The sequence below is a fragment of the Cyprinus carpio genome, chromosome B21 (assembly GCF_018340385.1).
Source record: "Cyprinus carpio isolate SPL01 chromosome B21, ASM1834038v1, whole genome shotgun sequence".
In the NCBI taxonomy this organism is placed as follows: Eukaryota; Metazoa; Chordata; class Actinopteri; order Cypriniformes; family Cyprinidae; genus Cyprinus; species Cyprinus carpio.
The window spans coordinates 11305629-11330503 of NC_056617.1; the positions used below are offsets into that span (position 1 = coordinate 11305629).

Below are 24875 nucleotides of genomic sequence, written 5' to 3' on the forward strand. Positions count from 1 at the left end.
TGGTGTAAAAAATAAAAAGTCCCTCTGTACATTTACCTTGTGTCCTTGTCCTTCTCATTGTTTTTTTTTTTTAATTTAACTAATTATATGCACAGACCAAAAATGATAAATACTAATGTTTATGAACGAGAAGAAGCTGTGCAATGCTCAAAGAAGAATAATTTAATTAAATAATTAAATATAATTGTATTGATGATAAATATCATATTTTAAAGCTGTCTAGCACATTATTTATAAGCAACAGCAAGAAAAAAAAAATTCTAAAGACCCCTTTTATGAATTATCACCTTGAACATTTGACGCCTGTGAAAATATTATGTTTATAACATTGACTTGGATGCATATCTGTTATATAAGTATCAATATGTATATTATAAAAGTAAACCTATTTAATTTTTTATATTATGTCTGATGGCACATGACCACATTTAAGATTAAGGATTTCAAAAAGCTAATCACAGGAAGTGTTATTTTCTCAAGAGACAGCTATATATTTATTGGTGCGTCACTTTCAGTCCATCATTTAAATGCTTCTTTATACTTTTCCTCTTTGCCAGGCACTTTAAAACCCATTAATCCTGACTTGCACCTTCATCCCCTGTGGAAACCATGCATGAAACAATGGATACAAAGGAGCAATGGAAAGGCCGAAAGATCCTCTTAACAAATCCCTTCATAAAAGAATGTTTTCGCAACAAGACGCTCCACCGCACATATCTCTTTATTTCTGCAATGCTAGAAATCTCAAGGCTTTAATATGATCAGGAATGTGCCAGTGCAAATTGTTCCAATGAATTATATTAACAGGTCCCCAGCTGACACTGTTTATGTTAACTGATGAATTCTTGTTGAAACTAAATTGTCTGTTTGTTCCATCAGTGCTGAAAATCAAAATGTGAAAAGTCAATGAAACAGGCAACTGGGCCACATACTTGTGAGTTCAAACTCAAAATCTTTTGTGTCCCACTAAAGCAACTCTATATGGAATATTTATTTTGGGTTGTTTTTTTTGTTTGTTTGTTTGTTGTTTTTTTTTTTTTTTTTTGAAGAATTACGCTATATAGTCTCAAAAGTTGGTACAGCAGCCCTGCCATCCAGTTGTGTCTGAATCACTAAAATCCACTCAACAGAGCGGACACAGTGATGCTGGTCACCATAGCGACACTGATGTTTCAAACTCTGGGTCTGAGGTGCAATTATCTGATCAAAGGCCTAGGACAATACACAGAGCCCACGTGTACACCCACAGCTGGCATGATAGCGACCTGAGGATCCACAGCTATTTATTAACAATGAGAAACCTCCAGAACCCTGCTGAGAAACCACTGCTGAACACTCAACAAACATTGATGAGGTCCATTATTGTCTATTTTGGGTTACAGCTCTGCCAAAACAAATATACAGTAGAGACAGTTTGAAACTAACTGGATAACAAATAAACCTTCTCAGCCAAAAAGAGCATGACTGGGTCTGTCAAGCTCTAAAAGGGGCAAAAAAAGCATCAGAAATAGTCCACAACGATACATTCCAAATCTTCTAAATCCATCCAGTTATTTTATGTGAGGAAAAGTGCAAAATTTACATAGGTATCCAAAAAATATTTAGGTTTTGAACTCTAGCTGAAATATGATTAATTAAACAGTAAGCACATACTTGTAGCTTAATAATTTGGTAGTGTGATGTATAATATTTACAGTGAAACAGTTTTCACTCATGGATTGCTTGTAAATTTTACAAATAATTACAATGTAAAATGATTTTTTGAAGTTGTAAATATACGACAAAGACTACTGGAGTATTTCCAACAAGAAAATACAATTTCAGGCTTTCTACTTCAAATTTATTTAATTTTTTCAATTATTTGTGAAATTTACAAGAAGTTTCTGAAGAATATTTCTTGCTTGTTGACTTTTTTCAGTGTACAAAAAAGGCAAGTAACACATCAAATCAAACATTTTGTCAGTCAGTTTGTCAGGTTAAAAAAGTGGGACACCAAGACCACTTCAGGTGAATTTTCCAAAATCAGACCTTTTACAAGCTCTAGTTATTCAGTTTGAGATCTGTAAATTCTGAATATTTCTCAGCGGTTCAACCAAGAATAATTGTGGGAAGATGTTCATTTATGTGTGGGTATTCTAGAAAGTCCAAAGTAATCCAGCCAGCTGAACGCAGATTCTCGAGTGGCCGTCTTTACAGCGGGCAAGATACAAAGGTTTAAACGCAAGAACGCAGCTCAGCCATATGTAATTCACAGGGGAATTGGTACATCCAAAAAAAAAAAGGGCTTTCTTGGGTCTTGTTCACACTAGCAACAATTGTCAAACAGACCTAAAATAAAACAACAAAAAATGTAGTTCTGTGGTTCACAATTACAGCTGGAGTGTATGTCAATGAATGCTTTCCCAGAGGTGGCAGGTGCTAGTATTCCAGCTTCAGTTAGAGGACATATGAAAGATAAGATTTCCAAAACACTTCATTCAAAATCAGGACAGAAGAAAAGGTGTCCACATATGAGACAGCAGACAGGAATGGGCAGTATTCCACAAAATTGAAATTTATTGTTCATTGCTATTTTAGGTTTGGGCTTTTTGCCATTTTGCCACAAGAGACAGTTGAGAGGAGACAGTAAATGAAGGCGAGGGAAAGTGGGATTGGTACGTGATTCTAGAATTAAAGTTACATTTGCTTCATAGGAGACACTTTTTGTGTTTGTGGCTCCAAAAAATGAAATATATTTTCACTACTGCAAAATATATTTTGTTCATTTTATGTATTCTCTTGTTTCCTATTATTAAAAGTTTTAGACTGTTAAGCACAAATCACAAACATGCAGCTTGATGTCAAATCAAAGACACTCACACATGCAATCATATGTAATATTTTCAGGGATGGAACTGATTCAGATGGAACCTAAATATTCCAATACACAAACCAGAACAATGGCAATTTGACAGACTCCTATATTATCCATAAAATATTCTCAGTGTTGAAAAATATATTGCTTTATTTTGACAAACACTTCAAGTGACAAATTTAGTTTGCTTAAAGAGAAAAAAAATCCATGCATGTAAGAGAAATATGATCTGTTTTTTGTTCTGATATGTTTTTACAGACAATCAAAAGTGATATTGAAATTAGAGTATCATTGTGAACTTATTTTCTAAATAAAAATGCCAGTTTTCTTTTATCATATACTCAGACAGCAATTAAACAGGACAATAAAGTTTGTACATCAGAGAAGCAAGTGCTTTGAGCATCAATACATTAACTACATAATTCAGTCATATTCTAGTAGCTGTGAATAGCATACAATGTCTTAATCGTTGATTTAAATACATCAAATGTTTGGAAAATATGATTTAGACCAGTTACATTCAAGGTTGATCTGTACTGAGTAAAATGTTAAATCCACTGCAAGTTTTTAGTTCAAAAACAAGGTCGTGAACTTTTGCTCCACAATTATCATATTCCTCCCGCAGCTATTTCACAATGCTAAATTATCCATTATGAGAAAAGGAAGTAGTAGAGGGTCATCAATTATTCAGATACTTTGTGGCCTTTGAATGTTTGTACATGAACAACACACGCATTTCAGAGATGTAATTTACACAGCTACTGCAACTCTGAAGCATTTATTTACAGAAGCAAGAATCTACTTTGTCCACACAGGTTTACACTATATCTATAAATAATTATATCAAATAAAAATAAATAATAAAAAACAATAAATATACAGTTTGTATACACCACCATGCAAAAGTTTGGGGGCATATATATGGAAAATTAATACTTCCATTAAGCAAGACACTTTAAATGTATCAAAGGCATTTATAATGGTATTAAAAGGTTTAGAAATAAATGCTGTGCTTTTGAATTTTATAAAGAATCTCAGGAAAGTCCTTCTCAGGAAATCCCACCCTTTAAAGGAAATAACAAAGGCAGATTCAGGAAAAAGAGGAATGTTTGTTTCAAAACAAACCCCTTTTCCTGTTATTTTTCCTAACACATTCGAAAGCTTTTAAATGTAACACATCTAATATATATATATATATATATATATATATATATATATATATATATATATATATATATATATATATATATATATATATATATATATATATATATACACACACACATCACATCTAAATATATATATCACTTAAAAAGAGGGTGATTGTCTGTTCTACCCTAGACACTTTAAAAATGACAAAACAGCCCAAAATATCCACACGACTTTACACAGCTGAAATGAAGACAGCTGTGCTTGTACTTGAAAGCATCAGTCCGTCAAAGAGCAGAGTGTTCAAACAGGATCACCTGGGTCTGACTCACACTGGAGGGTCTCGAGGGTCGCAGGACTCCGATCCGCGAATACACCTCTGCGTCCGAGCTGGCTCCACATGACGGGTGAGGGCTGGGTGGGGTGGTGTGGATGATGGGGGCGGACATATACAACATGGACGGTGGAGGTGGAGTGACATGAAGAGGAGGTCCAGGAACAGGTGGAGGTGGGGAGGGAAGAGAAGGGGTCACTACGGGCAGGTTGGGCTCTTTTAGATCATACTGAGCCATGTGGAAGAAACCAAAGTATTCCAGAGTGTTCCCGGCCTGAGCAACGCGGAGCTTGTGGCGCAGCAGGAACACCCAGTACAGCAATGCCAAGATCAAAATCCCAGCCAAGACCATCAACACTACAGCCAGACTGAGCTCAAAGTCCAAGCAAACATGGGGCAGATTCGGGGTCCTACAGCCCATAGATGATTGATTAACAGAAGATGGCTTCCTGAAAGGAACACTGGGCAAAACTGTCAGGGTCCTGTCTGTACTTTCAGTGGTCATATCTCCCGTCAATCCAGACATGCGTTTCTCAACCACACACTTTATTGGTATCTTTGGTTCCTTGAAGAACCTTTAACATCCAAGGAACCTTTCAATTCCAGAAAAGGCTTTTTATAGTGGAAAAACTGTTCTTTGGGGAACCAAAATGCTTCTTCTATGGCATTTCTGCAAACCCCACTTTTGGAAATGTCTCAGCAGAGGCGAATGCAGTCGACCGTTGCTGAACATCTGTTCTGGAGAACGTGGTTTGCAATTCCAGGAATTGGACCGGGGCCTGATGGCGACTCCTGGTGCTCAATTAAAACAGCACTGGAACAGAATGAGCCTTTGTGTGAATGACTGAAATATGTAAGTGGTTAACCTGCTGAGATCAGTCTACTGAGCTGGCCATCCTGTGGAGATCTCGGGTTTAATATAGAATTTAATCAAAGGCTTCGGTGAGTCTTGCACACCAGAGACCTGCTGAGGCTGAGCCAATATTGAAGCATTTGTGAGGCAGTTAAGCTGTTACTATGAGATGAAGTGTGCCGTATCTACAGACTATGCAACAGCATAATCAACCAGTCTTCTGAGGTTTGCATAACTTGTTATACTGTGGAAATGAAATATTTGTGCAGAAATGAAACTTTAAAGGAATTAAAAACTTACTTTTTTCCACAGAATTCCATAAAAGTATTCCCGACGAGGGTAAAGACTGAGAGTTGTGCTCTAAAAATGCAGGAGAGAGCGTTTGTCGTGGAAGGAAATTCATAGAGAGTTCAGGAAAACATTCCACTCAGTCCTGGCTGGGGATTGGCTGAACTCACTATCTCTATGGTTACAGGAAACTGGCAAAGGATGTTGGTCTGTTTCGCTGAAGAATTCTCATGTGAGAGGAAAGAACTGACTTATCAAAAAACACAGGCTTGTCATCAGGGGCACAAGTCAGTGCGAAATGACTCTTAAACAAAACTGGCTCATATAAACATATAAAGGTTGTTGACATTTTTGTACAGTACAGTTTACTTTTTATGACTTAAATCAATGTATCATTTTAAAGTCGAATAAACATCTCAGATCCAAAGGTTAATAGTTAAGGAAATATTTTGTATGTTTTATCAAAAATAATTAGAAATATGTCATTAAAAAATAACATGAATTTCAATATTTCAAGTTTGTGTAAAATAACTTATTTTATGATTTATTAAAAAAAAATCTTTCATTCAACAAAGATGCCTTTAATTTAAAAGTGACAGTAAAAAAAAAAAAAAAAAAAATTGTTACAAAAGATTTCTATTTTAAATAAATGCTGTTCTTTTCAACTTTCGATTCACCAAAGAATCCTGAAAAAAGTATCAATTTCCAAATGAAAAAAAAAAAAAAAAAACCTAATGAAGCACAACGATTTATAACTTTAATAATAAGAAATGTTCCTTGAGCAGCAAATCAGCATATTAAAATGATTTCTGGTGAACCTGCTGAAAATTCAGCTTTGCCATCACAGGAATAAATTACATTTTAAAAATGTAAAAATATTTCACTGTATTAATATTTTTTACTGTACTTTTGATAAACTAAATGTACACTTGTATTTCCTTATTTAACTAGTGACCTAGAAATAGTGTAGAATCTTAAGTATCTTTTTATTCATTTCCATCATAATGCAACATTGTTTTACACTTTTTCTAAATTATTAATCTTTACATTTATGTCCAGATTCGAAAAGATGTGGTCAAAGAGCCTCCCCTTTCTTGATTCAATTCACAGGAAAGAAATCAGAGAGAAATCATAAATGAAAAACTCCTATTCAAAATTATAGATTAGTCAATGATATTTAATTATCCATCACTTGCTTCTTTTTTCATGTGCAGTTGAAAATTCATGTAAGAAACATCTGCGAGGAATATCAATATTTGTGCATGTAGACACAGACCATTCAGAAAGTCAAATAATTAATCAAAGGACTGCAGTTCTTTCTGAAATCTGCAGCTACTGAAAAGCACACAGTTCAGTGCTGGAGTGGTGCTGCAGGAACGCCGGCTCCACTGTAGTCTGAGCCACCTGCAGCCCTCCCCAGGCACAGCGCGGCGAGACAATCACTCATGTGTGTTCCCCATGGACAGGTGGGTCTGTATGAACCTAGCAGTAATGGAATAAAAGTGCAAAAGCTCTCAGAGGCCACTGCAGGTTATCAGAGTTAGGTGCTGCAGGACTCTATACAAGCATATTTCAATATCACATTGATATGTCTTGTAAGTAAAGACCAAGTCACATTGTGAGTTATAAACTTGCAGCTGGAGGGGAAAAATTCTGATTTGAAGATTATAAAAAATAAAGTTTCAATTGCTTTTTATCCTTGGGCAGAAACTGGCTTCCATTGATACATCTGTTGGAAATCTGTTCACAACACATAACCAGAAAATGTCCATTTAGCCACAAAAAGGGGTTTAAATGACAAAAAAAGGTCCTTGTGTGAAACCATTTAGATGTTGCTCAGAAGGATAATTGCTTTTCCTGTTATGAGAGTGAAACGAGATTGTGTTGTTTGTCTAAATTGCTGTGGAGAAGATGCTCTTGACAAAGAATACAATCTTTAAAATAAATAAGGCATATAATGGACGAACTAAAAGAGGACAACTGAATGGTCACTTGAGTTTCATAGCTTGAAAGTCTGATTTTAAATCACATTTAAACCAGGAAATAACAGTTTTTAAAATAAGGTTTAGAATAAAAAATAAAAACAGAAACACTATGACATAAATTTAATAAAAATATTGAAAATGTCATACTTTCACATGATCCTGCTGACAAACATTTATTTGTCAAATGTTACATTTAACACATGCACATACAGTATGTGAAATTCTGAAAAATGTGGCATTAAAAGTGTCAAATTGCAGTGTCAGCAAAAAACTACACCCATCACATCACCCAAGTTTTTAAGAGTTGTTGCACATCATGAATCCATTACAACAACTTTGGGTGTGTGTTTTTGTGTGTATATAAAGCATAAAATCAGCAGTGGTGTTTGGAGTATTGAGATGTAACTTCATACACACACAAACAACTCTCCTCATGCATTTTTAAAAATTAAAGGCATCCCAAGGAGAAGCCGGATATACTCAGAACAACATGCTGTTGTCAGGGTTGGAGTGCTATGAAGCAGCACATGTCCGGGGGCTCATGGGAGTTATCTGTCAGATCATCTTATTACACAGAGGTGGACAGGACAAGGTCATCCAGATATCACCTCTAGGCATAGGCTAACCCATCGGCAGCAGCTGTTTGAAAGAATGCCAGTCTTTTCCCACCAACCCAAACTACATGAAGAACCTTCACAAGCTTCACTCATAATACCCAGAGAGGAACACAAACTGTAAATAACGAGGTGTTTGTAAAACTTACAAAACATAAAAAGACATAAAAAGTTTGTATGAAAAAGACTGTAGTTATATCGCCATAACTTAAAATGTGATGTTAATATTTTAAATACTTTTTTCTCCCTTTTTTCAAGAACCATAGTAGAGTATTGGTTTCTTTAAAGAACTAGAAATGTATTTTTAAACTTCACTTTACATGAAAATGTTTACCTTGAAAATAAACTTTAAAAAACTGAGAAAAAAGGGTATAGAAACAATTTTCTTTATTTTTTACAGTATTTTTTTTATTATTATTTATTTATTTTATTCACAAAGGCCTACACTGAAATAATATTTTGTGGTTCGGTCCTATTCAGCCTAGTCCCAGCATGCACTGCGGCATCAATAATTATGGTTTCCTTCTTTGACATTTTTTTATATCGTTGTTGATTTTGCTGTGAAATTTAGTCTTGTGATGTCATGATAGGTTTAACTTAAAATTAAATGTATTTTTTTTTTATTTAGTAGTTACCTTTGTTGTATTGAGGCATGTATTATGCTATATTGGTAAATTATAAGGTCTTTTGTCTTATGAATGCTTACTTGATTACAAATAAATACACAAGAAATAATTAATGAAGTTTATTGCAGTACAATTCATAAGAAAATACTATTTCATTCTTTCTACTTCAAAATTTCACATTTAATTCAATGTGTTACTTGCTAGTAATTATTTGTGAAATTTACTAGCAATTACTAATTGAAAACAAACTTATTCCAGAAAGTTGTTAAAACTTTTTAATAATATATAAGCAACAACAAACTACTACAGTCAAATAAATCTTTAGTTATATGTCAGCATTATATACTTGGCAGCAAATGTCATTTCACCTACAGATGTGTTCTTCACCTTATGCAATTTATCGGATGTTCTTGAGGCCCCCGTGCATAGACTTGTCAGTGAAGAATAAGAGAAAAGAGGCCGCCACTCTTGATGCTGAAGAGGGAAAGAGGGAAGTGCAATTTGAAATATTTGGTGGTAATCAGCTCTCTTTGATATGAAGATACCAGCATGTGGAGATTTTTTTTACATGTCTGCACAGCAGCCCACTGATGGGCACTTCAGAGAGCCCACGCGGTCAACTGCAGACGTGGATCTCACTCAGCCGCATGACCTCAGTGATTTTCCCTGCCGTTTAATGAAGCCCCTCGGTCCAAAGAAAGTCGGTTCAATCGCCTCCACGCCCGCTCATAAATATTTATCTCATCAGTGACAAAAGGACTTGCTCACTATCATTATGTCCTTTGTAAGTCAAATAGAAGCGTGCGTGTGTGCGTGTGTGAGTGTGTGTGTGTGTGTGTGTGTGTGTGTGTGTGTGTGTGTGTGTGTGTGTGTGTGTGTGAGAGAGAGAGAGAGAGAGAGAGAGAGAGAGAGAGAGAGAGAGAGAGAGAGAGAGAGAGAGAGAGAAAAGGAAAGCAGTTCTCAACTTTTGGCTCTGAGAATTGAGCTTTAAAGTGGTTTCTGACCTCCAAACACCACCAAAATTCATGCACGCAGTTTTTATGGCAATTATAACCTAGATGCTGAGTATATAACACTATAATCATAAATTACATGTTCAAATGAGTCCAAAGGACTTAAACCAACAGTGAACATTTTCTGATCTTAATAATTTCATTATATTTTGCACAGAAATGGTCAGTCACCAACGAAAAAACCTGAAAAGAATATAATAATAAAATGTAAAATTACAAACAAAATAATTTCAAAATTGTAAAAAGAATTATGTTCAAAATATAAACCAATTCTGTATCAGAAAAACCGGTAAAACTTTTCTGATCTTAATAATAGAATATTTTTTCATTTCATTTATTTTTTCATTTTATTGTGCACAAAAATGGTCAATGTCACAAAATAAACAAAATATAAAAATAATATTTTAATCAAATTTAAAATGATAAAACATTCCATTCAAAATTATAAAATATATATTAAAAATATAAACCTATTTTGTAAATATATTTATGTTCAAAAATGGTAAAATTAACAAAAATTAATTTTTAAAAAATTACAATTGAAAATACAAACCTATTGTATGTATCCGAATGTTACTTTAAATTTTTTTTTTTAATGTATAAACAATTAAAAAATTAAATACAATTATTTAATTTAATCAGAAACTGACTTATTTCAATAAAAAATGTGAGCTCTTGCAACAACATGCAAAATCCACCGAGATATAACGTACCAAACAAATAACCCGCATTTAACCCTTCAGCTAAGGACCAAAATCTACTGTATTGCGTAACTTAATCGCAGGTCAGTTCCACTATCCACAGACATGTAATGGACGATGATCAGACATTAGAGCAAACAGCTAATTTTCACAGAAGCTCATGGCCACCATGTCAAATTCATTATATGAGCATTCATTAAACGGACATTAAATACTTAACAAGCATAGAATGCTGTGTGCAAGGCCACTTAATCAGGGCCTAAAACGGAAAGCAATTTCCATATTCAAAACTTATGCTCCAAGGTCACGCTATAAACCTCTCTGGAGATGTCCTTTGGCAACTGTCACAGAAGCAAGAGTTCACACGATGAAATTTCATCCAGCAGTGATAAAAGAGAGGATGCTGCAACCATTACTGCACATTTTTAAGATAATAGCACACTTTCAGAGATAAAAAGTGCAAAGCAGTCAATTAAATCATATTTATAATCCACTTTCATTAAAGATAATAAGAATATTTGACCTGTTAAAACGCATTTGCCAATTGCTCACACCAATTACGGCTCGCAGCATGACGGATACATGAGAATACAAATCAGTTTCCTGCATTTTGTTAATCAGCATGACAGTTTGACATTTAGCCTGCCCAACAAACACAACCCCACGCTTTGCTTTAGCACAAACACACATTAATGATTAGCAAGTGGAAAACAATTATGAAATTATTTCACAGCCTAAAGACAAGAGTCAGCATCTGTATAGGTCAATCTGTCTAAGCGTATTTGACAACGGACGCTCACAGATGTGTTTTCAATGTGCTCTTTGGCCCAAGAACATATTGAAAATTATGATGTTTGGCACTTTTCCACACAGCGATCAGTAATTATTCTGTATGTCAAGGTGAAAAAAGAATGGCAAAACTAAAATCATTCTTCCCATTACGCAAATAATGATTCTTCTTGATTGGCTGCTTATTATGCACCTAATTTGCAACCCTCCTAATTGGGCTCCCAAAGAAACACTGAAAAATGTAAATGGAACGACTAACAGGGTAACTGCTCATCACTGAATCACTTTCAAGATAATTAGAACGCTTCTATCAGGCTGTTCATTGGCCCTGAAGAAAGTGTAGCTAAATCTGATATCCACTCACAGAAGAGATGGTCCAGACCAACACACATTCTACTTAAACTGAGAAAAAAAAATAGTAATGAAGTGCTGAAAGGACTACTATAATACAACATAGATTGGCATTTAAAACAAAAGTACTGTTGCAATAATTTTGTAATAGTTTTCATAAAATGGAATCTAAATTCAGATTGTATGAGCTGTATTTGAGGCTGTAGTATAATGCTGATAAATTCACACCTGCTTTGCTCAACAACCATAAACTCCCACAGTTGGGATAACCATTAGTCTATACTTGGCAGTAGAATTGTTGATTTAGATTACTGTAAAGCTCAGTAGTCTTAACTTCAATCTGTAAGTAAATCCGGAAGGCTACTTTCCCTTAGGAATGTATATTGGGGGTTTATTTACTTTTAAGTTTTGCTCTACAACATAAATTACTTCAAATATGCATTTTAAAGGCGTTTCTTTTGAGCACAAGTTACTAAATAAGGACTACATACTATTTTGATTAATCAAAACTTATACTTTTTTTGTGGAAGTTGTAGTCTTTTTAAAAACACAGCTGCAAAATTTACGGTTTGCCAGGGATAATTTATGTTGTAGAACAAAAATGTTAAAGTAATGTGTACTCATAAACAAATCATTAAACCATCAAGCCGTTTTAATTTTAAACATCACAAAATATGAGTCCATAACCAGTGTTGGGCAGACTACTTTAGAAATGTAATAGGTTACAGATTACAAGTTACCCTATTTAAAAATGTAATATTTAGTGTGATTACTTAAAGGAATGTAACTGATTAATTTTTGATTACTTTTCTAAATTTCAAAAGGGTGTTTCAACTGTTAATCATTTGCAAACATTTAACCTTACAGTAGTCCTCAACACTGATTACTGTCAAACTTGAATTAAGATTATAATAATTCAATTTTAAAGCACAGCCACCACAAAATCAGACCCTACCTCTTTTTACTTTGAGATCATTCATGTTAAAAACAGATTTAAATTCAAAGATATAGTTTAATACATATGATGCTGTTTTTGAAATCAAATCCTTGCATGAGACAATGCCTTGGGAAAAATCAGTTAATCTAAAAAAAAAAAGGAAAAAAAATAAAGCATATGCATACGCCCAAATAGGAAATAAAACAATTATTAAATAAACGTGTCCTTCTGTGTCCTAAACTCCTGAAACATTGGTGTCAATGCAATTTGGGAAAGAAATCAATCAAATCTGTATGTGTGAAAATATTCAGATGTAACCCCCTTTGGAATCTTTAACATTTTCATAAGTAACTGTAGTTTAATTAAACATTTGTTTCTCAGTAACTATAACAGATTAGTTACATTTACTTTATAATTAAATTACGTAATTCCATTACATGTAACTAGTTACTCCCCAACACTGTCCATAACCTATGGTCCATCCACTTGTGTCCTCTAACATCAAAATCCACTGACATATTGGTTTAGATTTTGTTCAGTTTTCGCTTGTATATAGTGCATAATCATGCATATTTCTTTCCTGATTCAGATTAGATGACTTTATCATGACTCAAACGGCACAAACAGTTCTCACTTGACCTTGAACAGTTGTCAAAAATGTTATTCATTTTTCCTGCACATGCTTTTGATATCGGCACTTGAAGGGGTCAGAGAGGGACAGAGGGGAGCCAATAAACAAAAATTCTCAAACTGATGTTTATAAGGGCAACAAAACCCATTTCTGACAGAAAGCAGGAAGCCCTGCCTCCAACAAAACCAATTCATCATGACACCGTTTCATTCAACACATTGCCAGCTTCAATAAAAGAAGTTCACACATCATGGGAGGATTCTGTCAAAGTTTTGTTTACCAAGCCATATTTCAACATCACTTAAAGTCAAGCTTGAGTAACTTGAAATGTTTTGAATTTACTCATGATAAGAAGAGCTATTGTGTTGGTGTTTATTCTAGCAACTTTCAACAAACTGTTAAAGCCACTGGGATGAAGATACTCACAAACCATGTAATTGTTCTTTTCCTCTGCGGATTGGACTATTTTTAAGGTGTTACAGTCGGTGGGCTCACCGAGTGTTTGAATGATCAGGGGACCATAAACTAGCTCACACAGCTTGATATGCTGAGATTGACCAGCATCATCAATGTCTTGCCAGATCAAGCGTAAACCGAGAAAGCCCCATGAGGGTGAAAGGAAACAGGATTCAGTGGATGTCAGAGTGTGTCTGTCAGTCATCACGTACTGTACCAAGTTCATTATAGTGACCAGAGATTGTAAAACCTTTGATTTGATATTTAGAAATGGTATTGGGAATTTATTTATTTATTATAAACTATTGATTAATTTTCTTTCTTTTTTTTTCTCAAGGAAAAGCGGAAAAACTAAATTAAATTCTCTAATAAATATATAAAAAATTATACTGATAAATATAAATATACACTACTGTGTACTGTGTACCAAGCTATGCTCACCAAGGCTGCATTTATTTAAAAAAAAAGAAAAAGAAAAGTATAAACAATAATAATGTGAAATATTTTACAGCTTAAAATAACTGTTTTCTGTATAAATATATTTTAATATGTAATTTATTTCTGTCATGGCAAAGTTGAATTTTCAGCATTGTTATGCCAGTCTTCAGTGTTACGTAATCCTTCAGAAATCATTCTAATATGCTGACATTTTTTGTGGAAATAGTAATAATAATTGATAATTGATTGATTATTATTTTTATTTTTTTGCAGGATTCTTTGGTGAATAGAAAGTTAAAAAATAGCATTTAGCCTACTTTATAAAAAAAATACAGTATAAACAGTTATAATGTGAAATATTATTATTACAATTTAAAATAACTGTTTTCTGAATAATACAGGTGTAATTTATTACTGTGATGGAAAAGTTGAATTTTCATAAATATTACACCAGTCTTCAGTGTCACATGATCCTTCAGAAATAATTTGAATATGCTGATCTGCTGCTCAAGAAACATTTACTATTATTATCATTGGTGAAAACAGCATAATTGTTTTTTTGTTTTTTGTGGAAATATTTTTTATTAATTTATTCATTAATTTTTGCAGTCTTACTTGATAAATAGAAAGTTCAGAATAGCAGCATTTATTTGAAATAGAAATCATTTGTGTCATTAGAAATGTATTTAGTTTCACTTTTAACCTATTTAATCCTGACTAAAAATATGAATTTCTTTCATCTTAATGAAACTTTTGAAGAGTAGTGTATATATCATAAAATCATTCTAAAAAGATTTTATAATATTGTTAAAGGGGTCATATGATGGTGCTAAAAAGAACATTATTTTGTGTATTTGGTGTAATGAAATGTTTATGCGGTTTAAGGTTAAAAAAACATTATTTTCCACATTCTGTACATTATTGTTTCTCCTCTATGCCCCGCCTTCTGAAACGCGTCAATTTTTACAAAGCTCATCGCTCTGAAAAGCAAGGTGTGCTGTGATTGGCCAGCTATCCAGCACGTTGTGATTGGCCGAATGCCTCAAGCGTGAGACGGAAATGTTACGCCTCTTAACATATTGTGAAGCCTTGTCCGGCCGAAGCGACGAGACAAAAACATAAAACCAATTTTAAACATGATATAAACATGATTTCTAGTGGTGTTTTCTTTTGGAAGGCAAAACAAAGTAGTTTTGCTTTCACAATGGAACAACGTCACACATGTGGCCTTGAGCGAGCAGTGAGCCGCGGTTTAGAGTGAGCCGCGGCCGGCTTAAAGAGCAGAGACGGGTGGCTTGAGAACGGTGCGGCAGGCGGATTCTATAAAGGAGCGTACCTTGGTCTTGCAGCAACCACATGTGACGACCCCGGGCTGGACGCCGCTTCATCCACGGTGAAAGCCGATTCGGCGATCCACAGTGCAAAGTTGATGTATTTCCTCAGCGATCATCAGGTTTCAGCCTCAGGCATGACGAAGTGGATATCATCCTCTTTTGGAAGGCCAAAGAAAGTAGTTTCGTTTTCACAGTGAAACACACAGCATCTATACGACATGGCGGTGGCGGCAACAACAATACTACAATGAGAATAAAAGGTACGCCTTCTTTCTTTGCGTGAACATCTGGGCGGCGTTATGCAAATCTTCCCACATACTGACGTAGATATGTGGGGGCGTGTTAGAACGAGCAGTTTCAGGGGGGTGTGGACGAGTGTTAACTTTTATAAAGAATATCTCTTTGGATTTGAGACTTTAGTCCTTGCAACTTCACAGATCTTCTTTATTCACTAAGAGCTTCTAAAGCTCCAAAGAGAAAGGAAAATTTGAAATCGCATCATATGACCCCTTTAAAAAAGACAAAAGTTATTATTATTAATAAGAAATATTATCAGCATTACTTTAATAATTAACTAAATGAACAAAAAAGCATTCTGAATCACCTTCAACGTATTAAACGCTCCCGTTTCCACCCATTTCACCCAGGTCTGCATGCAGTGTGTTATCAATCTGGTATGAACCACTGCACTGCTACTGCACTCACATGAGTGAATATTGATTTGGTCTTCTGTTGTTTCCCTCTGGTGCACGTCACATCCACTCACCGCCTCACTGAGTGATGTGGTCAGCGGCATTCAACTACCTGAGATACAGATGCCCAAATCAACAGATCCTTAATCATTTCTCCAATGGACAACACATATCTGAGGAGAAAAAAAAACAGTGTCTACAAACCACTCTCAGCACTCAAACAGGCCAATATTAGGTATAAATAGACATTTTCAATACCTAAGAGATTTAATGTAAACATTTATTGGAGAACCGAGGATAGAAATAATCGAAACACTTCACATGTGCTTCAACCTGGCCTTTGCTCAATTGATCAGGTGGGACGACTTTCCTACAAGTGATAGATGTGGTCATTCAATCAGGAGGCCTATTTTATACCTGTTCACACTCACTCTGAGTCCCATGACTCACCATTCTGCAGTCATTTCTGGAAGGAAGTCTACACAGATCACCAAGACAAAAGGCTTGAATCACCGCTGTAATTTTCTGTTCTGAAGGGGACACATTTTTCAAAAGTACACTTTTGAAAAATCGACATGCGTCACCTACATGCTACATGCATGCAACTTCCTTTCGCTGCAACGATGCTTTGATAATTGCAAGCTGCGCAAACTGTATTGGGAGAATGGACTCCGGAGTTGTGACATGACAGTTAACAGAGATCCTTCTCTCAAAGACAGAAGCAGTGCACACAGCTGTTATTGCGGCACTACGAGATGACTGCAATCAAACCGAGAGAAGAGCTGTCATTTCCGACAGCTGAGGATGCTCTTACCTTGCCCTTCGGCTGATTGATGTCATCACAGACGATGATAATGAATGCCAACTAAATAACTCCAGACAATCTATAAAATGTTGTATTATATATTAGTACTGGCTCCAGCCATGTGTTTTATGTTATAGCATTTTTTCTTTTTTGTATTGGAAGAAAATAGACATTTTTTCCATTGCCTTTATTGCTAAGCCACTTTTCTCTGCAATAATTTTTTTTTTAATTATTAAATTATTTTAAATTTGAAAACTTTCAAAATGTCAGCCCTATTACTTTATTAATTTTAATTAAAAAATAATTTTAAAGTTGAAAACTTTCAAATGTCAGCACCGGTACCAAAAGAAGCCTTTAAAAATCCCAGAGAAAATAATCATCGCAAATAAAAGGATCATTTTGCTTTTTTTTAATTATTCAATTAATTTAAAATTGAAAACTTTCGAATGTCAGCCCTATTACTTTATTAATTTTAATTAAAATTATTTTAAAGTTGAAAACTTTACTTTAAAAATCATGTAAGAAAAAAATATATATAGATATCACCAGATATAGCAATAACTGATAAAATTATCATTCTGCGTTTTTTACATTATTGAATTATTGTAAAGTTGAAAACTTTCAAATGTCTGCCTTAAAATAACCCTTAAAACAGATACAAGGGTAATTTTCCTTACAAAAATACTTTAAAGTCATTTAAAATCATTAAATTATTTTAAAGTCAGATACTTTCAAGTGTCAGCCCAAATATTAAAATAAACCTTTTTTTTTTTTTTTTAATCCAGACCAATGGAACATTTTCCCTGCAAGAAAGAATCGCTGTTCCGGTCTCCTCTGCCAATTATAAGAGTAAAATAGAAAGAGAATACCTTTGGGAAACAATACGCCAATCTACAGATTGTTAAACAAAATCTTAAATGAAGATTTCTGACATTTCTCAGCAGGCTTTTCAAACATGTTGCATTTTCAGCATTTGACGTAAGTCTTGCCCCATAACTTGAGGACAAGAGGCTTTGTTGGATTTAACTCTAAATTTAAGACTGTCACCGCCAATCAGAACAAAATTTGTTGAGAAGCAGAAATAGAAACAGCTCTGTAGCATGATAAACCAAACCGACAGTTTATCCAAGAAAGCCTAATTTATCTCCCCTAAGCCTCTTCCACTCTAAAGAATACTTACTTCTTTATTTATTTCAACATTCAACAGTAGAACTATTTGGATCCAAAGCTGCGGTGTGGTGGCGCAAAATCAGAGATAAGGCGCTATGCTGATGTTTGCCTGGCCAGCTTTGGGACCCACTGCTGTGACACACATATCACAAACACACTTCAGCCTTCAGAAAGCAAACCCTGTTATCTGGCCAACATTCATGCTGCTTTGGAGTACAGAACAGTGACCTCAATTTACACGCTGGGCCTAAAGATATTTGTTTGGACATGACATAAGGGTTCTTGAAATCTTTGATTTAAAACATCATAGGAAGGATGCAGAGACAAGAGTTCCAATTTGTGGAGAAATACACCTTTTTAAATGAAAGGAACTGCCTTTGATCTTAAAAATAAGCCTTTCATCTATGGGATGTGGCTGAAATCCATAACTTTTGATTACATGTGTCACCCATTTCTTTAACTCAAAGCTAAAAGTTATGAAATTTGCAATCTGCTTTAGATTTTGGCTTCTTTTAAGTGAGCCGGCAATTAAGTAAGTGAACAAATTCTAGTTCAGGGGTTTTTTTTTTAACTTTTTGATACCTCGGACCCCCAAATCGGATGATTCCTTTGCAAAGAACTCACTTCTTAAAAAATAATAAATCCAGCCTTGCTAAGCACAAAAACATAAAAAATAAAATAAAAATGAATTAAAAAAAATGTTACCGCTCCCAAAGCTTTGAAAGCTAGTGTATACATTAAAAATAAATAAATAAATAAATATAAGCATAAAATAATAGCAATTTTTTTTAATTAAATGTCCATCATGAGAGTAATGTTAGATGTAAAATCCTGACGAGAAAACTAATAACACTATGGATGTCAATATGAAACATGCTTTATTATAATTAATAAATTAATGACGTTAATCTCGTAGCAATTGTATTTTATTATTTCATTTCCATTTTTACATTATCTTCCGTTTACGAACTAGTGCAGAATTTCTATCTGATCCTCACAACTGGCTATTTTTCTAATACAAGTGAAGCATGGCCAAATTGTGAAATTTTCGTCCCTGATATTTCTTTTGAGCCTCAGCATCAAGGAACAGCGCATAGATGTAGCAGCAGTATTTTGAAGTGAGCATTTTGTCCAAATTTAAACACACACACATACACAAATACTCATTATCCTGTCCTGGAGGCAAATGCTCCATTTCTGTCAATTCCAGCTGCCCTGAAAATCTTGATGTTTACCGTGGCAAATTCAGAGTGGCACATGGCTGGCTGTCGTAGAGAGAAAAGGACAAGCGATAGATTACTGACCATAATAGTGCAGACTAAAGAAAAGCTTGAATGCATTTACTCAGCTATCTAATAAAAGCATCGGTAAAGGATCATCTATGACCCACACCAACATTCAAGATGCATGAAAGAGGATTCCACAAGTAACTGGAAACCACATTCTTCTGCGTGATCTCTATTATAATAAAAATAACTCAAATATATATTGTGTCTTCTCAGCAAGAGTGAAAGATACAGCATGGATCCATTCTGGATTCTGAACCTAAAGCCATATTGACCTGCCTATGGTCAAAATGAAATCAAAGAGTCCTTATTGAGCACATTGTGGTGTGGGATTCAAGCCCGAAGCAACAAAGATCTTTGTCAGAATACTGTATTGCCTCTGATGCTTTCAGAATAAAATGTAACAAAATATGTCTACTTTCTGAGCAATTTCATTGCCTTCGTGTTACAATGTCCCTGCAATTTCTGCTATCAGACTGACAGAAAAAAAAAGCCATTCCTAGCGAACAATGTCAGGACTGTGGTTTAATGAGAGACGCTGCTCATCTATGGATTCCTGGCAGTGCAACCAAATTAAAAAGAGATAGCTTTGTAGGTGCGTAAAGACTATCTGTTTATCTCCTATACTGAGATATCTGTTGACACATGACGTCCAGCCTGCTTTGAAAGTCTCAGGTCTGGATAGAATTAGCAAATAATAATAATAAAGACTCACATTATCTGCACTTTGATAATGAGATGAGGTTTATTAAACCCCCAAAATATTGGCTGCAGCAAGGCATAAGTTACACCACCGTCTATTTTTCCATGTATATTATCGCATATGCATTCAGAGGTGTGCAGTGCAGTCAGGCTGCTGACACAGTGATCTCTCCAGCTGCTGAAAAGGCAGAGATGGCGTCTGCTTGAATCTTAATCAAACAGCACCATCTCACTGGATTTAAGTTGGTATCAAAGGCTTATTTCAAATGCAGGTGCTTCGCCGGACAGAGGGTAATTATCCCCATTATTCAAATGACACAAAGGCGGCCCTTTCATATCGCATGGCCTTTTTGTTTTGTTGCCGTCCCTAACGCAAGTGTGCACTTTTCTTCCAGCGCCACACAAAGGGGCTTGATTCTGTTTTCCTTCTCCATGCTCCCATTTTTTCCTCTACCAGAGAGGCCTAAGGTCTCTGTTTTGCAAACTGATTCACAGCAGTCATGGTCCCTGGCGATTAATTAGTTTGTCTGCCCAGAGCAAGGCCATATCCACGTCCATATCATACCACACATACACATCAATCATAAACATCCGCACTGATCTTGAGTTTAAAATGCATGGCAGAAAAAGGTCAATAGATGGCTAGAGAGCTACCATAGATAGATCATAGATTGATGGATGGATGGGTGAATGGATGGATGGATGGATGGATGGATGGATGGATACCATAGCATGATAAATTCATCAAATATATCACGAAAAAATTATTTCTTAACTTTGTAAAGATGAATATAGGAAACTAAGGATGTCAGAATGTCAGAAGAAGTCTTAAGTATAGATTTAGACACAAGCAAACACCCAAATCAACAACAAAACATTTTAACTTGCATTATAATTTGATTTGTGATCACATATATTAAAAAAAAACAGAACTGGCTTCATCTGAATCAGCAAATTCTTTTAGTATTTTAGTGGAAAACAAAGTAATTCAAGCCACAATTCGCAAAGACATCCTACAAAACAATGGAGAATAAATGTAGCCTATAAGATCTGACACTTATTCGCATCAAATGCTCCGTATGTGATAACTGAGTGTGTGGGAGGAAGGCTCAGTGCCAGTTTCTGTCTTGCTCATTGCTCATCATTGTTACTATGTGTGAGATTGCCACTGACATTCACAGCTGGTCTGCTTCAATTCTGTGACGGGAAATAATGTGTGTGCGCGCCCGCGCGTGTGTACCTCACAGCGGCATATGCTCCATCCATCATATGAATCTCACCTGAACACTCAGAATTAGCGCAGAGCTTGTCAACACATCACACAGGACGCGTCGAGAGAAATGACTGATGCAAGGATGAGCAGTCGATATTTTTAGTTGCCTACAGACAGAATTCTTGAGTTTTATCACTTTGATTACGATTTGGCTAATCATAGCCTACTGAAGAGACAAGTTGGTGTTGGACAGAAGGTGAAACTTTGAAGGCAGTGCCCCCTGTTGGATAAGAGGATTTAATACGTGGAAAGAAAGAAAGAAAGAAAGAAAGAAAGAAAGAAAAGAAAAGAAAGAAAGAAAGAAAGAAAGAAAGAAAGAAAGAAAGAAAGAAATTGTCTGTGGGGTTCTGTAGATGCTTCTCAAATCTATGCGTAAAAATTGGGTATATATGATGCACAATTGTCAGATGAGATCTGAAATCTGATGTTTTGTTTTCATTTCTTCTTAGTGACTTACAGTGGCATCAAATATGTTCATGCGTTTGAGGTACAAGCAGACCTAGCCTACATAGGCTATTATTCAGTAGCATATCTATAATAACTATATATATATATAACTATATATATATATATATATATATATATATATATATATATATATATATATATATATATATATATATATATATATATAGATATTTTAATTCAAAATAATGTTATCAAGTTGTACTTGGCTAAATAGGCTACAATATATGAATATTAAATATATTTTATTAAGCTACACGCAGCGTCTCCCCCTTGATGAAGAAACGGGTTTGCCTGGAGTCGATTATAATCATCCACAAGAATATAGTCATAACATGCTGTAATTTGTAAAATCAAGCAGCCAAATGAGGCGGTAACATGTCAAAAATGTGGAGATTTGCAATGACATAATTACTATTTTTATGTCCTTCTGATACAATGAAAAGCCATAGAAACAAACTTACTTCCTCTATTTTTATTCAAACTAAGAAATAATTCAGCAGTCGGGGTGTTTTTCTCCTTTTAATCAAAGTGCCTTTGATGAACAAATGTAGTCCACTAATATTATTGTTTTCAAAAGGACCTCCAATACACAGCGCTCGAGGAGAAGAATTAATGTTTTCACACCTTTTGACGCACAAAAGACTGTTGGTTTCGATACACGACGACCCAGGGACATGTATCCCTTTATGGATCACAGGGGCACTTCAAAGACCCAAAGGACCTCACAGACCATCAAAAGACTTCAAGTTTCTATAAGTGAATTTAGATGGCCAGCCAGCACTCATGACCTTCACTTTCCAGAGGACGGTGTAGAAGAAAGGTCTCAGGGACAGTGTTCCTCAGCGTGGTGGATTATAACCTAGCTTTGACATGAGGCGGTTTACCTGCGGGGTCCTGAGCGCAGTCCTCGCGCTCTGGGTCAGTCTGGTGAGCTCCACGGCGTCGTTCCCTAGACTCCACGAGGCGTTCAGGAGCGGGATGAGAGCACCTGGCAGGAGCAGCGGAGGTCAGGCGGGTCACGGCCGACACACCAACAGATATCCGCTGTATATGCTGCACCTCTACCGGACCCTTCTGACCGGAGACGACAAACATATGAGCCATGAAAATCCAACTCTTTATGAGTCCGATTCGGTCTTGAGTCTCGTCGCCAAGAGTAAGTATATATGCATATTTTATTATTATTTTTTTAAAACATTTTTATTTATTTATACATAAACATTATAACGTTTTACAAAAGCCTACCGATATTTTCTTTGCTTTTTAGATGTTAAAAATTATATTAATTGAATTAAACATATTTTGTAATAAATTAAAAATGAAAAAGCGGCATGGATTTTATTGCACGGCCAGTCTGCATTCAGCAGTCAAACATTTGTGAGACAAACTATAGGCTATTCCTACAGAATTCGTTATAATCACGAGTAAAAAAATGAAATAATTGAAAACAACGCTTGATTCACATTTATTTATTTGTTTACTTAGACTAGTAAGTATGCGTAGCAATATAAAGTCACCCTACAGTCATTATCACAAAACAAATCTCTTCAGCTTTATACAAGACCCCCGTAGAAAATAATTTGATAGGTAGTCTAGTAGTTTAGCTGGTTCTAGGCTAATAGCCAAGTCATGTATTATGCTTATTAGTTAGCGTGTGTATTAGCTTCAAGACGTCTGTTTCAAAGTGGCTTGGCCAGCAATACGCATCTAAACAATAAGAACTTTCTACTTTATTAATTGCTTAACCCGAATGTGGCCATGTGTGAAAACATCCTTTAAGATAATTAAGCACCACACATCACTTATCCTTTCTAGACTGTTTAACCGTCTGTTCTTTGACCAGTCACTAATTTCTCATCCAAATATTTTTAGGTTGCCATCAGATTGGTGACAAACTCTCCGTGACATTTGACATGTCCTCCATATCAGCGAGCGACAACGTCCAGCGGTCTGAGCTTCGCATTCGCCTACCAGCATTCGCCTCGGAGATGGAGGTGGACATTTATCATGCATCCAAACGTGAGTGTGATCGAAGCCCTTGCGACGAAGTACGGATTCACCTTGGCACTGTGAAAGCCAAACCGATTGACTCAACCACCTCCCATTCTTCCTGGAGGGTCTTCAACATCACGGCGCTGCTCAAGTACTGGTTGCACCAAGGTGAGAGCGTGTTCTCAGAGGAACGCGTTCAGATGCCTGCAAGATCTGAGGGTGAGGGGCATGAGAACGTCCAGCATCTGACAGCCAACAGAGTCATGATGGTGGTTTACTCCAAGCAGAACCGGGCAAAGACATCCACCCTCATCCACACTGCTGAGCACTCCAAGTACGTAGCTCTGGAGCGGACCGGTGGTGGAGGTGAACCTGCGCCTCGGCGTCACAGGAGGAACCACCGGACTGATGACAGAGTGCGTGATGCAGCAGCTAGCGTGATTCCTGGTGTTTCACAAGAGGAAGGGGAGAAGAAATCTCTCTGCAGGAAGGTGGATATGTGGGTAGATTTCGATCAGATCGGTTGGAGCGACTGGATTGTTTATCCGAAGCGGTATAATGCCTATCGATGTGAAGGGAGCTGTCCTACACCTGTAGATGAGACCTTCACCCCCACCAACCATGCCTACATGCAGGTAAGAATCTCTAAATCTTTGAAATAATTGCAGTTAAAATATTTACTCTTTGCCAAACTGATTCTAATGTTTGTCGTCTTCTCATTTGCAGAGTCTTTTGAAGCTGCACCACCCAGATCGCGTCCCATGCTTGTCATGCGTACCCACCCGTCTGGCTCCACTCCCAATGCTCTACTACGAGAACGGCAAGATGGTCATGAGACACCACGAAGGGATGGTTGTAGGAGAATGTGGCTGCCACTGAGTCTCCAAACCCCAAATGAACTCAACACCAGCACTTTGGATATGCTCCTTAAACCAGAAATACAGATTTAAGCACAAATGAAGATAAATTGCTTTAATTTGTACAGTATTTTCACTTGGAATCATGAGGTATCCTGCACTGAGGCACCTGGATTACTGAATGCTATTTTTGAAAACTTTGTGTGTTTGCCTAATTTGTAAATAGTAGAGTATGTAAACTACCAAATGTAATAAAGTGTTTTCATAATGGTAATGT

At 35.8% G+C, this 24875-nt stretch overlaps 3 protein-coding genes across 3 annotated transcripts in view; 2 read left to right on the forward strand and 1 right to left on the reverse strand.

Annotated features, from left to right (window-relative positions):
* Window positions 1–45, forward strand: part of LOC109046056 (5-hydroxytryptamine receptor 1A-beta-like) — a 2623-nt gene extending 2578 nt beyond the window's left edge. Inside the window, exon 1 of the mRNA XM_042748422.1 lies at window positions 1–45. This exon is cut by the window's left edge and continues 2578 nt beyond it. The gene's annotated coding sequence lies outside the window, so the exon portion shown is untranslated.
* Window positions 46–4135: 4090 nt separating this feature from the next.
* Window positions 4136–5639, reverse strand: LOC122141317. Its single transcript, XM_042748425.1, has 2 exons — window positions 5491–5639; window positions 4136–5151 (listed from the first exon to the last, which is right to left on the reverse strand). The coding sequence occupies exon 2, from the start codon at window positions 4861–4863 to the stop codon at window positions 4291–4293; it is 573 nt and encodes a 190-aa protein (XP_042604359.1). The 5' UTR covers window positions 4864–5151; window positions 5491–5639; the 3' UTR covers window positions 4136–4290.
* Window positions 5640–22306: 16667 nt separating this feature from the next.
* On the forward strand, window positions 22307–24851 carry LOC109060158 (nodal homolog 2-A-like). Its single transcript, XM_019077306.2, has 3 exons — window positions 22307–22905; window positions 23622–24376; window positions 24468–24851. Exons 1-3 carry the CDS (start codon window positions 22620–22622, stop codon window positions 24618–24620), a joined length of 1194 nt encoding a protein of 397 aa, XP_018932851.1. The 5' UTR covers window positions 22307–22619; the 3' UTR covers window positions 24621–24851.
* Window positions 24852–24875: the final 24 nt, after the last annotated feature.